The sequence below is a fragment of the Triplophysa dalaica genome, chromosome 19 (genome assembly GCF_015846415.1).
Source record: "Triplophysa dalaica isolate WHDGS20190420 chromosome 19, ASM1584641v1, whole genome shotgun sequence".
Taxonomy (NCBI): domain Eukaryota; kingdom Metazoa; phylum Chordata; class Actinopteri; order Cypriniformes; family Nemacheilidae; genus Triplophysa; species Triplophysa dalaica.
In genome coordinates, this window is record NC_079560.1 from 4,189,974 (window position 1) to 4,206,412 (window position 16,439).

Consider the following 16,439-nt stretch of genomic DNA (forward strand, 5'->3'; position numbering starts at 1 on the left):
CACGCATTCAGAAACCAGATATTGTAGTTTGGAACATATTTAAAGATATCCAAACCCTCATATCTTTATCCAAAAGCTACTCTGCCCTAAAAAAAACGAAAGGCGTTAACTTTGTGTTCTTTGGAAATGAGTTATTCGTATTTATCATGTGCATGATAAGTATCTTGAAACTTTTTTTTAAGAAAACAATGGGTTGTAACTTTGAAAAGCCCACAAGAAAATAACAATGCAAATCGAGTCGTTTTTTTTCAGTTCCACACTCTAGTGAGTTAAGGTCTTTTGCCTTTGTAGGGCAGTACTGAACTGTTTTATTCTTCTGGGAAGAACCTTCCGTTGAAGCTTTTGTAAGAGTTTCTGTTGCATCAAAATAAACCCCAGTTACAGGATGAATACTGTTGTGGTTACCTATTAATAAAAAATTATTTGAAAGCCAAGCCCTTTATTTCCATTGGACCTAAAATTAAACAAACAAACACACACACACACCTTTCAGCATTTTACAATTCAGCTTGATTTCCAAGCAGTTTTTCATCATGGGGAACAGAAAAAGCTCCCATAAGGTTAAACAAAACTGGAATTCCTCTCTTTGAGGTGACATCACCAACACATGCATGCAAAAGTACACAGACTGTTTTTTTTCCCAAAAAAAAGAACTTCAGAGATTATGGTGAGATTTGGCATTGATCACACACAAACACACATTCCGATTTTCATGAAAAACAAATATGTATATTTATCTCATGACCTCTGTCTGGACAAATCGACAGGTTTGTGAAGGCAGTGAACCCCTTGTTAAAGTCTTTTTAGTCACCATGAGATGTTAATAGCCAAATGTATTCAATACAAACAGTGCCAAGTAAACGCCCAGTCAGGCTGCCTGTAAAAACAATGCTACTTGTAAATCAGACATGGTTTAAATATTTAAGACAGAATAGAGAATATCATAAGGATTAACGTCAAAATAGTGACACAGGGCTCTAGAGTGCCACCAATTTGGTTGCAAATGTGACCTTATTTCTCAATGGTGCGACTAAAAATAATCTGAGGTCACACCGGTGTGTCCAGTCATTCGAGGGAGAAAAAACGTCTCCGCAACTCTAAAAGTCTCCATTTGATTCAACAACAGACATACGTTAGACCCATATTGTGGTCTAAACCAATCAGAGATATTGAAGGGTGGACCCCCCTCTGATTGGCCGTGTTCCAGATATTCCTGCACGTGTGTGTACAAGAGGTCGCGTTAACCGAAAATTCTCTGAAGGCCGTACGTCATTTTGCCGGATTACAATGAGGGCAATTTGTAAATCCCCGTTTCCCTTCATTACTCAACTCAGCTGTATTTATATAGCGCTTTTTACAACTTCCATTGTTACAAAGCAGCTGTAGATGAGACATATTGACTATACGCAAAATAACTAAAGTCATGTACCTGTAAAAACAAGAAAAAGTTGAAAACACAGTAGACAGACATACCCGTATACAAACGCTCCACACAGAAAATATGTACACATATTAGCACACATTGACACAGACACACGTACACACACGGACACGCAAACACTCACAGTGAAAGCACACATTTAAGATAAAGGATAGAGAAACACAGATCACATATTTAACAGACTATAAATTTCTATATGCAATATTAATTATGTGAAACTTCTGAATTCTAAAGCCATGCAAATAGTGCAAAACACTTTCTCCAATCGAGAAAAAAAACCTCAGGAGAACCCAAGCCCAACCAGGGGATTCCAGTTCCCCTCATGCAAAAGCTGCTGCCTCTGCACAAGCTCGACAGTGCTTGCACGACAAGGCTAAATAATTTTTTTTACAAATTTACTAATAAGGTAAATTATAGATTTAAGATTATCGTTAATAATCTAATAGTATTTGAATTTTGTAGTGAATATTGTCGTGTCAGGTCAGCGCGTCCTTTATCCATCTCTATCGTGAGCCTGATATGCTCGAGAAGCGACCTGCGTGTTTTCACCTGTTATTGTTACTGATTAGACATGTGATGCGATCTGGGAAAACCCGTAGGTTGTCGGGCTGCGAGGCAGGAAAGACAGTTCACCTATAAATGTAAACCACATAACATGAAGAATGAAGGAGTGTCAATGCACATTTTCCCCAGTTAGTTTCCTTGTGTAGTGATAATGGCAGAGCTCTCGTTCTTTAAGTGTGCCCTGCACCATTTTCCTTACTTTCGATATACTAAGTATTTCGTAATACTTACAATATTTTTATAGACTTCAACACTAGGAAATGCATTTTTTTTTAAATTGTTATTAGAGTAATTCTCTTACCACTGTAAAGTGACTTTAACTTGTGATACCGGACTGTTGTGCTTTTATTTTCATCACTTAACTTTAAACACGTTTTTCTCCAAATTCCGTTCCTGAAAATCATAGCGCTTCAGCCGACCTCTGCCATAACTTTTTTTATATACACAAGGTATGACCAAAATAAAAACTGATTTGGAAATGGCTTGAATATGGTATCATAAACTGTAATAGGCCTATATAAATTTGCACCATGTGTTGGGTTTTCCTTGATCTAATCACATATGAACATAAACATTAAATATATAAATGAATATTAACAACAACGGCTTTATTGGGCATTCAGTTGTATTAAAATACAACAAGTTCCGAGACGGAAGTAAAGCGTGATGATGTCACGAACATACTAATTACCTAAGGCCACCTAGCACCACAGTGACGGGTGATTATAGATTATGACAGATTTTTTACGAGATGTCAATCAAAATGACACACGATAAAAAAGTCTAGCGCAACCTCTGGTGTGTACGTTTGAAAATGCGTGTGATGCAGTCAGACAGAGAGAGTAGAGTAGCCTAGGGCAATCAGTTAAACAGAGTGTATGTAGCCGCGGATGATGAGAGAAGATGAAAAGAGAATGATTGACAACTTTTTTGTGAATAATGTTAAGTTAAGGTCTGATCCGTCCGAAAATCATAACCATTGCTCTGACACGGAGCCATCAACCTCCCATGTTATGTCAAGCCCTGGTCCATTTATCTCGAGATCTTTTAAGGTTAAATTTCAGTTCAGTGAAGCACTTTAAGCACCTACACCGTTTCAGTAAGTTACCTTTCTTGAAGATTTGTGAGTAAATTAATCACTTACAAGTAAATTTTGCCTAGCTGGACATTGAAAAAAAAAGTAATCAGGTAAAACCAGTTAAATGTGTTAAATGCGATGCGGTCAAAAATTTGGGTGCACCTAACTTTTGAGCTGGTGCACCTAAAAAAAAACTTTATGCGCACCAGTGCAACCAGTGCAAAAAGTTAGTCTAGAGCCCTGTTACATGATTATTAGTAGCCACTTATAATTACAATGTTCAACAATAAAGCTCCATGCCCAATTGTAAAATGCTGTAAAAAACCCAAAACCTTTTCCATTCTGGGACTTAAAAACGTATATTTTACTGTACACCCAAGATCTTACAACTGACATGAAAATCAGTTTACATTAACAACTAAATACATTTTTAAAAGTCATTATAATAATCTAGGTTGAGGAATCATTTATTTAAGGAAATTTTTCATTTCATATTTCATTTCAAAAATACTTTTGGTTAGAAACTACACCATGAATCCTTTCAAAGACTAGAAAAGGGAAGATTTTTCGTTTAGGTTTACTAAAATGGGATTAGAAAAAAAGGATTTGTTGTGGTGTCATGAACTGGCCAAAAGTGATGTGCAGAGTTTCAATTCAGTATTATATTTAACATTTCACAGAATTTTCTTTTCACAGACTTTATTGTTCAATTAAACCATCAAGTGAGGTGTATAAAACAAAAATCAGAAAACAATCAGTTCAAGGTATTTTTTCCAGACAAAATTATTTGGCAAAAATGGCAAACTGACGCTTACCAGGGAATACAGATTGTATATTTAAATACACCAAAAATGTATTCTGTTAATATAGCCCAATGCAAAAATAATAATATTTACTAGAGGTTTTTCCTTCCATACTTTACTTGAAACGATGTCTGTCTATGACATTTTTTTCTAAATATAATATTTAGAAAAAATGTCATGCGAGCAATGATGGAATGAAATAAATGTCATACAAACAATTATGATATTTTCACCTGTGGATGACCTAATTCTTTAAAATCTTCCTTGTCTCACTCTGAACTATTTTTTTTTCTTGCGATTGCTTAATCTTGCCCTCTTCCTTCGGTTCACCACTTCTATCTGCAATGAAGATTAAAGATAAAATCCAGTTTGATAGGGTGTTTGAAATTGTTTGTTCAGTGAAACCACTGATAAACTGTAACTTAAGTGCTGAATTTGTTTTCCTTGATGTGATTATTACAGACTCTTCACACCGAATAGCACAAGTGGAAATGTACTCAAAAATGTCAAATGAAAACACAAGGAAATGCTTAATGCATGCTGAAGCGTTTATCAAGAAAATGGTGATAATCACTTTAGTCAAAGTAAACATACAGGTATGATTGTCAATGTGTAATGTAGAAAATTGTCACTACAATGACAAATATTGTTTTGTGCAACTACAATTTTATAACCTCCCTTACAACAGCAGCTTTGAAACTTTTAAGGTGAAATTATACATTCAAACTTATTTCTAATTAAATAAAAAAATGTTTTTTTAATTTTATTAGCAGTTTAACAAACTGAGTCATACTACATTTATTTCCTTGTTGGCACGGTTGATCTCTGGAATTTCTGCATTCTCTGAGAATCTTGTTTTCTTCGATTATAGAAAACTATCTGACCTTTAGTATTCGTTTACACACTTAGAAAAACTTTCTCTTTAAGATAGAATTATAAAACATGATGATGCTGAAACCTTAATACTAGGGGTGTGACGAGATCCCGATATCCTTACACAATAGACCTATTTCACAGCGTGACGTGTACAAACTGGAAGTAAGTTCATAACAAAACTGGAATGAAGAAACATTCGTCTTTTACAATTATGTCTTCAGGTGAAGGACACCAATAATTAATGATGTGATTTAAATTAAGTGTTAATGATCAGTCTAAATGCTGTAAAAATATAAATGCTGCAGAGACCTTCTTTGGCTTTAATGTAATTATAATAATAATTATTCATATGGAAATCTCAGTGAATCTCATTTGTGGCCATTTGTGATTTCGTTACGGACATACAGATGGGATCGGGGATAAACATAATTTTTTGTTATTTTTCTATGGCATCTGATAGCAGTTGAACCCGGAAACGGTTCACGTCGATAATGGTGCGTGACATCAGGCTTAACAAGCAGATTGGATGCCAGGCTTATTAATATACATTAAGCCTTCATGAGGCGCCTTGCATTGACTATCAATGGGTAAAAACTATAAATGGCCTTTTTCAGCATTCTGGCGTAACACTTCGCACACTTTTAGGAAGGTTTCTAAGCAAATTTTTTATAAAAGTTAGGCATGTAGAGCTCCCTTTATGCTGATTTGTCTAACACATATCAAAAATATATGTTTTTGTAATGTTCTATTTCCCTATTTTTACACCTCCCTGTAAACCATGAATAAATCGGACAACATATGCGACTTTTGTTTTTGGTAAATAAAATGAATGCCTGTGAGGAAACAAGCTGAATGAATGAATGGCAGCAGTGCGGCCGGAAAAAGTTTAATTTTGTGTAATATGCATATTGACATAATGGTTGTTGGGCTCGAAATTGCGAGCATTTTAATCGCATATGCTCCTCAAATTTGACCTCAAAATATATTTGGGACCATTTGTGCGAGTTTAAATTTTGTTGTGGCGTGACCTGTTTTCATTACTTTACAGAACCCGCTTATAACTGCACAATGCATGTGCGAACAGTGACCTATTGTACCACAAGTACAATATAGCAATTGCAAATTCACATCACGTTATTTTTAAGACATTCAGAGGGAAACCTCTTCGAAAACAGATCAGCTGTTTCTTACTTATGTGCAATTTAAGCATAAAACATGATGTGTTTATTTAGTGCTAGAAAGAAACAGTACAAGAAACTATGTAAAAGCGTAGAGAGCCACAGCTCTTTACTAATAACTGCACCTGTTAAGAAAACAAAGCCTATTTTGTTATGCAATTACTGCCTGTCAGTTTGTGACAAAACATTTTGCAGTATTTACGTATTGTTTAATACTGCATACTATAATTCATTACAATAGAAGTTTGATTTGTTTCAGTAAATACAAGTTCATTTTTTTATGATTGCATTTTGTGTGTTTTAAGGTGAATAAAAGACTAAAAAAGTCTAAAAATCTCGTCTCCTCATGAAGCCAGTCTCCTGTCTCGTCTCGTGGGATAAGTGTCTCTTCACACGCCTACTTAATACTATATTTCCAGGTACGTTCTAAACCTCTTGTTGTTTATTGTAGCCCGGTTTGATTTGCTATTCTTTCTTCCCCTTTTACTTGCTCAAGCAAAACTAAACAACTAAATAAATTTTACAGTTGAATTCACACAATAACTGTTGCAGTCACTGTACAACTGTTAAGGTGTATCGCTTTCAAAAGGGACGCTTTGTTTGAAACCACAAAGTAACTGGGTCAGTTATCTTGAAAAAAAGGAAAGCAAAAGCAAATAACCCGCATTGAATAAAATGCTGAATTGAACATGTACTAAGAAACAAATGTTCTATAATTATTGTTTATTATTAGTTGATGTTTACTACTGTATTTAATCTAGCAAATAACACCCAAGTGCGAAGTGTTAAAGTTTAATTGTGAAAATTTCATGAAAGATTTCAAAGTATATAAAAAGTTATAAAGCACATAAAACAAAAGATAAGAAATTAAAAGATAAAACAAAAGATAATGAATTAAGTAGCTATTTGAAATTTCATCAGACCAGGCTTCCGTAAACATCACACCACACCACCTGAATCATCTCTTTGACATTTCAAACATGAGCTCTGATATGTTAAAAATCTGATCTTTTTTAAAGGTCTATCATGACAGGACTTGAGTATTTCAGAGCATTTATTACTGTGAACAAACGTTCAAGAATTAAATCTGCGCCACGCTGTCACATAGAAATGCGAGGGGACAGCGTGGGGAATTTAAGCTACAGCAATAAGGAAACATTCAAAATGCTGAATTCCAAAAGAGGATTGGTGATGCTTTGTTTGAAATAGTTTTACATGAAGGAACATACCATGGCTTGCACGGCAGCAAAAGAATGTGTTGAGAAGTTTGAACAGTTAAAAAAAGGGCATACTTTTAAAACCGGTTGGTCTAAAAGCTTATGAAAAATCCAAGTTTTGATTATAAAAAGGGTTTGAGGAAAATATAAAAAGAAGATATTTTAGACATATGATCAGAAAAATGAAAAAAATATACATATTAAAGATTCTGATTCTAGCCTAAAACAATTATCAAAGAAATAAAATTAACCGCGTGAACACCTTCTTACAAAAAATCCTATTTCTATGTGTGTTTTAAAGCAAAAAGATGCTCTTAGTATCCCTCTTAAATAAAATGAATATACAAAACATAAATAGCACATACGATTTTTATCTAAATTTTGATCCATCATCTAAATACAATTTGATTTTAACTATTATAATTTTCCAGTCCTTTAACATAACAGTAAACATAAACATAAAGAGAATGTTCACAAGCAGGCCTTCGCTTTTGGACCCTAAAAGATAAAGATAAATAAATATTGTACCAATACCTATTGCAAATCTTTCAGTAAAAAATACTAAAAGTATGTGCAAGCACAGTTTGTGTTGAACATAAGAAATAATTTCAGCTCAGATGAATCAAAACCAAGTTCTATCAGAAGACGGCTGTATCTGCACTGAGCTTCTCACAAACCCTCAGAGGACACTTAACAAGAACTTCTGTGCCAATCCTTCACTGCGAACTTTGAATTGTCACTGAGCAACTGATACAGAACAACTGATGTACTAGGGCCTGTGCCCGGTTGCAAAAAGCACATTAAGTTTTTCCCTTAAGTGTGACACTCAAGGGGTGATTTCTCTTAACCAAAGACAATAGGAGAATAACTTCAGTAAAACTTAAGGTATATTTAAGGGCACACTTCAGGGAAAATTACACTTAAGGTGCTTTATGCAACCGTGCCCTGGTGCTTTAGTGGGTGTATTCTGCTCTAGCTGTGATGTTTTTGTGCATGCTGGCCGAGCTTGGGTATAAAAATACTCACTCATGTCATAGAAATGCTGCCAGAATGCTTCCATCCAGCACTGTGTGTCCTGTGGCGCACGCGTAAGAATCGTGTACGTGCTCTCGTAACCAGATTGGTTGCTTATGGTGATGCTTTTGGAATTTAGAGACAGATCCTTATCTGTGGCACGTACACGGGTGTCCTAAAGCAAATAAGCACACATGGAGGTCACGTAATCAGATAACTACCACGAATGAGAAAAAAACACATATTAAACAGTCGACAGCTTCCAAAGTCACATAAGCTGTAACACTGCATTTACAAGACAAACAAAACTTGTGCTAAGTAAACTGGACGTGTTGTAATGTGGCATGCATCTACAGTAGCGTAATGCAAACAAAGTAGTGATTTTCAAACCATTGTCCTGCAATAAACCTATTGTCTAATTACATTCTGAATACGATAGAAGAGATTCATATATTTAGTAGTACTGCTGTAAATATTAATTTCTATATTTCATGTTTATCTTATGGCAATGTTTGACCTGAGCAATGCAAATAGACTGCCCCCTGTTGGTTACATGATGAAATGATCTCCTTATAAATGATATAGTATAAGCCCACATTATGTAGGTTGATTTTATTGAAAGTAAAAGATTATTATTGTTGGTGTAACACTAAACTATCTTCAAATGACACTTTTTTGTTTTCACTTTTTTATGTTATAGGTAATGAATTTTCAATAATGAAACTAAAAAATAAAAATAGCCCTAAAAATAAATAAAAAGGAAGCAACAAAACAAACATACTTTGCAACTGAATGACATTACAAAACTGACCTTATTAATGGGAATAGTGAACATTGCTTTCTCTAAAGATTCTGTATCGCTTTGCTGCTTGTAACAAATTAATTCTGTCCCTTTCAGGACACCATAGACGTCTGACCACTCCTCAGGACTGGCCTCTGACTTGGGAACAAAAAGATTTAAAAAAATGTAAACATTTTACTCATTCACATAACCAAGAACACATGATGTTTTCACTAACCCGAACTCTGAGGTTTCCACATAAGACATCTTGAGTCATGCAGAGCGGTTGAGCCACAAGTCGACAACACATGCTACCATACAGCGGCAACCAGAATGAGGTGTCCTCTTAAAATCAGACGCACAAAAACTCATCGATAGACAATGTATAAAATGAAAGGCTGCAGTGTGAAAGTGTTTTCTTACCTGTGCCTGATATGGTCAGGTCATGGGTTCGGAAAGAGTTCTGTATGTGGCACAGATTTAGAGACGTGTGAGCCAGTAGGTGATATTTAGGGCCCCTGCGGAGAAGAAGCGACACTGAGGGGCCCTGCGATGACGTTTACAATATTTATGGCTAAAGAATGTCAAACAGTTTTCATTAAGACCAAAAGTGCTTAAAACCGAATGTTGAATTGCATTTAGTCACAGAAACCTTTTCATTCAATACAATTGAACAAAATTGTGGTCATTTACTTTAAGTGAAACTAACAGACGGACAAAAACTGCAAAACATGTTTTAACTCAAAATAAATGAAGATATATTAATAATAGATTTTTTTAAATAAGTGCACCACAACCAAACCAAACAAACCCACATGTAAAAATACACCTTATTTAATTTGTAAAACATGTAATTTATACATATCATAAATATAATTTCTTCCACATGTATATTTAAATATATGCTGTAAATGTACATAAAGTACTTATGTTCAAATATCTTAAAAAAATTATGCACATACAATATGTTTTCTGTGAAAAAAACATTTGTTAACTGTGAAATACAAGTTTATTTGCTTGTAGAGTGAAATATGATCCTTTCATGTTCTTGACATGCAGATTCATACTAAAAATATGTTATCTGTTCTAAAATCAGTCACATAATTTTTCTCTCTGTTGGTTTTGGCTGGCTATCTCAGCTTGACTAAATGTTAAGTTAATAAACATCAGGGCGTGTCGGTCTGTCTGTATAGACAGCATCAAAATGTTGTATGTGTCTGCGATGTTGTGCAAAGGTAGATTTAGACAAGAGTTTTCTGTCTGTATGTCTGACAAGCTGTCGACAGTTACACCATCTATCATTGTGAACACACCTACACGGAGTCAAAAATCTAAACATAATTTATGCGTCTTATAAAATATGTTTTTCTTTTAAAGGCGTAATGCTAGAAATTAATTTAGTCACAAAAGAAATAAACGTGATTGTGAAGGCAAAGCAGCAAGCACATATGAACTGGTAAATCAAAGGTTGCTGGTTCGATCACAGCAGCCACCACCAGTGTGTCCTTGAGCAAGACACTTTACTCCACGTTGCTCCAGGGGGATTGACCCTGTAATAAGTGCACTGTAAGTCGCTTTGGATAAAAGCGTCTGCCAAATGACTAATTGTAAATGTAAATATGGGAACTTCAATACAGGCTGAAAAGCATTCTGGTCCCCCCCCTTAATGAAGTTTGTTGGAAAGTTTTGATTCATATATTTTATTTAACAAGTTAAGTTAAATAATCCTCATATTGTCATATTCATATTTTTGAGAATAGTTTTAATAACTTTGATTCTTATAAATAAATATGTATTGTGTGTTAAAACACTCGACTGGAAAACTATGTGTATGGTACATTGCATTGATGTTTTATATGTAAACATGCTCACTTACTGTACAGACTGGATGGGCGGCAGTACTGGAGACCCTCCCCCGGATCCTATCCCGTTGCCGTGGGAACCACAGGAAGTTGCCGTCTCCAGAGTTGCCATGAACTTCTTACTGGATGCCCGCGTCACAGAATTGCCCAGGCGGCTGAGCCTCCGGGTGGAGAAGCCCTGACTGAAATCCTCCTCTGCACAGCAGCTATAGAGCTCCACCCGCAGGTCAAAGTCTGGAGGAACATCAGAGCTGCACAGACACAATACATGAAAGTGAATCAATCAGCTCATTAAAGACACAACATGTACCTAACCTCTGGAAAGATGCTGTGGTTGTCCCAGTTCCAAAATGCAGTGCTCCTAAACACTTTAATGATTTCAGGCCATTCGTTTTAATGATTTTTGAAAAGCTGATCAGGTCTGAGATCCTAAAGGGCAGACCGAACTTGCTCTGAATCCCATGCAATTTACATATAGCTCCCATAGAGGGGTGGTGGATGCTTCGGTTACACTTCTCAAATTTGCTTTTTAGACATTTGGATGGAATTTTTATTCAAAATATTCATCGTCTTCTCTGCTTTTAATACAATCCAACCCCACATTTTAATTAGAAGGCTCTAAGAACAGTTTCATTTAAGTTATTATTTGGGAGGTTGGATCCTTGACTTTAAAACTTTTTAACGTGGAGGGAGAGGTTAGATGGTATTCTGTCTGACCGTAAGATCTCCTCTACAGGGTCCCCTCAAGGGTACGTGCTGTCATCTTTTTTATTTATTCTTTACGCAAACATTATGACAATAGAACCTTCATAAAATATGTAGATGATTCAGTTTTTGTTAGTTTGCTCCAGGAAAATGAAAACAGCCACAGCACAGTTAATGATGAGTTTGTTCAGTGCTGTGAAGAGTATTACCTACAGCTTAATACATCAAAAACTAAAGATATGCTCATTGATTTTAGGAGGAATATTCGTGTGCACCAAGCTACCTTAATCACAGGTCAGACAGTTGAGCGCGTACAATCCTATAAATATCTTGGGACTATTATTGATGATATCTTTGAAGCTAATTGTCCAGCTGTGTGTAAAAAATGTCACCAGTTCTTGTTTTGCTTAAGGAAGCTATCACACTTTCATATTGACCGAACGTTAATGATTATGTTCTATTATGCTTTTATTGAATCGGTCTTGTCTTTCTCTTTGGTGGCATGGTTTGGTCATAAATCTTTTAAAGCTAGGAACTCTGCAAACCAGATAGTCAAATGGTCTGGTCAACTGGGTGTGGTCAAAGGTGGATCTAGCATCCCTGTATACCAAACAGTTACAGCGAATAGCTACTACTATTTTAAATGACGACTTGCAAAGTGAGTTCCAGCTCTTTCCCTCTGAACGGAGGTTTTTAATCACAAGGTATAAAACACAGCGGTGTTAAATAAACTGTAGATGGTGGATTTTAAGTATGTAGCTTGTTTTTAGGTGGCATGTGATTGTGTCATTGTTCATTTCACGAGTTCCCCTCGCATATAATAACTACAGATGTGGGACAGATATAATGCATATTTGGCGTGCTGTCCTGGGTAGAGGGCTCCGAGCTCGGTGGTTCCTCCGGACTCAGGTCGTTGCCCCCTGTTATGCTACGGTAAAATAGCCTGATGGTGAGGAGTAGGGGCCGGAGGAGGGATGCTGCAAAAACGTAGAGAGAATGAGGGTAAGGCGTCTCATCTATTTTTAGGGTTTTTTCTCCCGGGCTACAAGATGATTGGTGAGATTGTTTATAGGAAGCCAGCCGGGTTAGTTATCTGCACCTACTCGTCCCGAACTTTGTAAATAAAACATCATGTTGTTGATTTTTTTTTTTAAATGGTATGTCAAGATGGATGTCAATGTCTCTCTGTCTACTGCAAAACAAATTTACCTGCGCATATAAATAAAGTAACCTTACCCCTCCCTACATATTAGTATATATAGAGATACAAAAAATGTAAATAAAGTATCTCACAATATCAATGTTTCATCGAAACAGACGTCTGTGAGTGTCCTGTCCACTATTACAAGATCTGTATTATGAATCTCTGTCCCTGCCCGCAACAAACAGAACACGGCACACTGGTGCAGCTCTAAAAAGACAAAAGAGACAATTAAATAAAGAACTGAAAAAATACGATTGTATGCAGTTGTCGGACTCACCCCCTTTGTTCTTAAAATACTCGGAATCCTTCCACATAAGAGGAATACGGATATCTGAGGATGTAAATTCAAAAAATGAATATAAATAAATAACGCGTTCTGTCATTTTTTTGTCTGTGTGTGCAATCCTACCTGAAATGGCAACTTTTGCAGTACAAGGTAATCTGTCATCAATAGCCCCACCATCAAATGACCTAAAATCAACCAAAAATCATTCAATTAATCTGCTGTATCAAAACCAAGTGAGCTCTCTGCACAAGTAGCACTAGATATCCTGACTTAAATATGTACATCAGTCACTTCTATGTCAGTGACCAAGATCTCTGTCCATTACCTCCGTCCTGCTCGCTGCATGGCCTGCACTTCTTTCATGCGCTGCAGCCGGCTCATGAGGGCCAGTATGCGGGTGTTAGAGGTGAGGAGGGTCTTGGAGGCCTCCAGGGCCTGATCTCTCTGAGAGCACGCAGCTAACAGCTTACAGGCCCCGTCTCTGATCCGCACCTCTCTCTCGATTAATTTCTGGACCTCACAGTCCTGCAGACGAGAAGTGACGGAAAGACTTGTGTATTATTTACAAGTAGATTTATGCATTTGGCAGATGCTTTTATCCAAAGCGACTTATTGTGCAGTCTAGGAAAACACTGTATTATTGTCTGTGGTCCCATGAACTTTCTGCTGCTGACGCAATGCTCTTCCAATGAATTACATGAATGAGCCATTATGTTAAGTTTCAGATTTACCCGTCCTACACATTAACTATGAGATCAGATGGTCTGGGTTCACACAAAACACAAACAATCGCGTTCCACACTCTTTATTACTCGCGGGAAAAGTTTGTTATTTTCACACCAGTAAGGTGATCGGACAAATATTTACAATCTTCGCAGAAGACGAGATCGACGTGCGTTTGCGGCAATTGCACTGCCCGATTTGCGTCATTCACACCAACCGCCGCGAATGAATTGACTTGACTTGAATTGACTTTTTGTGTCATTTACTCATTTAATTCGCGTTTGGTGTGAACCCAGTGCAAGTAAATTCTGGACAGATTAAGCTCTTTAACAGGACAAGAAAGAATTACATATTATTATTATAAAATACGGGCTGTCAAATGATTAATTGCAACCAGAATAAAAGTTTACATAATATATATATATATATATATATATATATATATATATATGTCTGTGCTATCCAGATCAATTTTGTTTTGTCAAAGACCAGACAACAGTATTTAAGTCTCTATAATTGTCCCGGGCTACACACACACTTTAATGGATGTTTATAACTCTTATCACATGAGAGGGCTGTTTTAAATGAACAGGATAAGCCGTGACGTAAAAGCCCAAAACCCCAAAGCCAATGTCTCATGTGTTTGTTAGTGTGTAGAAAGTTTAGCAAAGTCAAAGCGAAACTGCACGAAGGGTTTTTCATTTTCAAGTATGTTAAGGCGTTTCTATAGATTAGATTTGGGACTTCACGGTTACATGGAGTTAATTCTGTAATTTACACAGCTAACTCGAATTAACTGATTTGTGGAATGTAATATCCAACTTTCAAACCTTTTCTTGAATGCATTTAACAAACTATTCATTTCTACTGTTAATTCAGTAGTAAAATGAATGCTGTATTGTATCCGAAGCAATAAATAAACAACAACTATAATCAATAAAAACAGCCACATAGTAAAAGCGACCCGGAAAACTTGGAAGTAAAACCAACATCTTTAGACACAGCCAATGGAATGAGCCAAATGTAAATCTTCTTTCCATGGTTGATCGGAGACAAAACCAGCTGATGCTGGTCATATGTGTAAGATCATTCAGGTCAGGATCTCAGTATAAGACTTAAATCAAAGCTCAAGCTTAATGTTACATAAGGAGATTTAACGAAGTAGCTTATTGTTTCTATAAGTGTAGGCTTCCTCGGGCATGTTTTAAGTGTTTAATTCTGCAACATATCTAACAAAATGTTAAAAAAGAAATAAATGCTTGTTAATACTCTAAATATTTCAATGTATTACAGTTGTGTTCATATTATGACAATACAGCATATTGGAACATTTTAAGCCTTTATGCGTTATCTTATTTATTTACTTGTACGTGTAAGTTAACCATACTAGACTATCTGGGTTATAATGTGAAATAGTCTCATTTGTTCGTCAGAAGTGTTGGAGTGACAGGTCTCATGAATTGCATACTGTCTAGTATTAATAGTACTGTAAAGTGCAAAAATGGACGCAGATTACCTTAATTCACTCTAAATCTGTAAATAAACCCTCGTCAGGACGTCATATTAAGGGCTGTGCTATTGGATGACTTCCAGAGGAACTACATTAACATTTAGTTATTTAGCAGAGGCTTTTATCCAAAGCGACTTAAAGAGAGCTCAGGCAATAAAGCGATATACAGGAGCAATAATACAATAGGTGCTACAGACAGGATTTTGCTGGGGAATTTAACAGAATGGTATCCATTTCTTACAAATCAATCTAGGTATTTAATTGAATAATTGAATTATATGCTTACAAAAACAAACGTTATACAATTTGCTATAAATACCACTTAAAGGTACAATGTGTAGGATTTTGAAGGATTTATTCACCTAAATGTAATATATAATACAAAACTATGTTGTGAGTGGTGAAGAAATACCTTACAAAATGAAACGAAATGTTTATATTACCTTACAATGAGCCATTTTATGTATATACACCGCGGGCACACCCTTACATGTAATTTATTAATGTGCACAGCCATGTTTCTATAGTAGCACTACACGGACAAACTGAGCGCGTTTCGTAAAACGAAGGATGCGCGAGAATATGTTCTTCTTCTTCGGCTGTTTTTTGGGGCAGCTTCAACGCGACTACATAGAAGGATTAGCAGAAGAAGAGGAAGAACAATAACAGCATTTACTTGTCGTGTTTTTATAGTAGAAATATAAACGGTTCTTTGTTGCAGTAAGAAGCAAAATTTGCGCTAATGGCGGACCACACATACTCCGCACAAGAGCCGTTAGAGCGTCAATCTGTTCGTTCAAAAAAGAGAAAATACGATGCAGCAAGGCGAAGTCGAGACAAAAAACGGCAGAAAACCCGAATAAACATCGGCATGGCTTTTCCCAAATGGAGGGCACTGAAGCAGGAAAAGGGTTTGCTAAGCGACGCCGAAGTTGCAAGCTTTCTGCTGGACCGGTAAGTTTGTCTAATTTCCGCTATATAAGTGAAGTGTTTGTTTGATAACTTTAGCTAATAGATGAGCATGAGCATCAAGTGAGTTTTTCTTGTTTTTAGCACTTTGTTATTGTACTATTATTCCTTTTTGCATGGCCGTGTGCAAATCAAGTTAGAAATCATTTTTACAATCATAATTTGCATACATCGGGTGTAAATTATATTATAATACTGCTTAGCCTCTGTGCATACAAATGTGTAATT

The 16,439-nt window shown here is 36.1% G+C and overlaps 1 protein-coding gene across 3 annotated transcripts in view; it reads right to left on the reverse strand.

The window, feature by feature from the left end:
• The window catches only part of rtknb (rhotekin b), a 30,725-nt gene that overhangs the window by 11,325 nt on the left and 2,961 nt on the right, over positions 1 to 16,439 (reverse strand). For 2 of the 3 annotated variants that reach the window (XM_056730772.1, XM_056730771.1), the window contains exons 2-10: positions 13,335 to 13,534; positions 13,133 to 13,194; positions 13,001 to 13,054; positions 12,813 to 12,930; positions 10,829 to 11,065; positions 9,376 to 9,470; positions 9,191 to 9,297; positions 8,983 to 9,111; positions 8,184 to 8,346 (exon numbers count right to left, since the gene is read on the reverse strand). In XM_056730772.1, the coding sequence (XP_056586750.1) occupies positions 8,184 to 8,346; positions 8,983 to 9,111; positions 9,191 to 9,297; positions 9,376 to 9,470; positions 10,829 to 11,065; positions 12,813 to 12,930; positions 13,001 to 13,054; positions 13,133 to 13,194; positions 13,335 to 13,534 (1,165 nt within the window). Of the gene's footprint in view, positions 1 to 3,928; positions 4,226 to 8,183; positions 8,347 to 8,982; positions 9,112 to 9,190; positions 9,298 to 9,375; positions 9,471 to 10,828; positions 11,066 to 12,812; positions 12,931 to 13,000; positions 13,055 to 13,132; positions 13,195 to 13,334; positions 13,535 to 16,439 lie in introns of those variants that run through there. The other variant, XM_056730773.1, reaches the window with a different exon arrangement.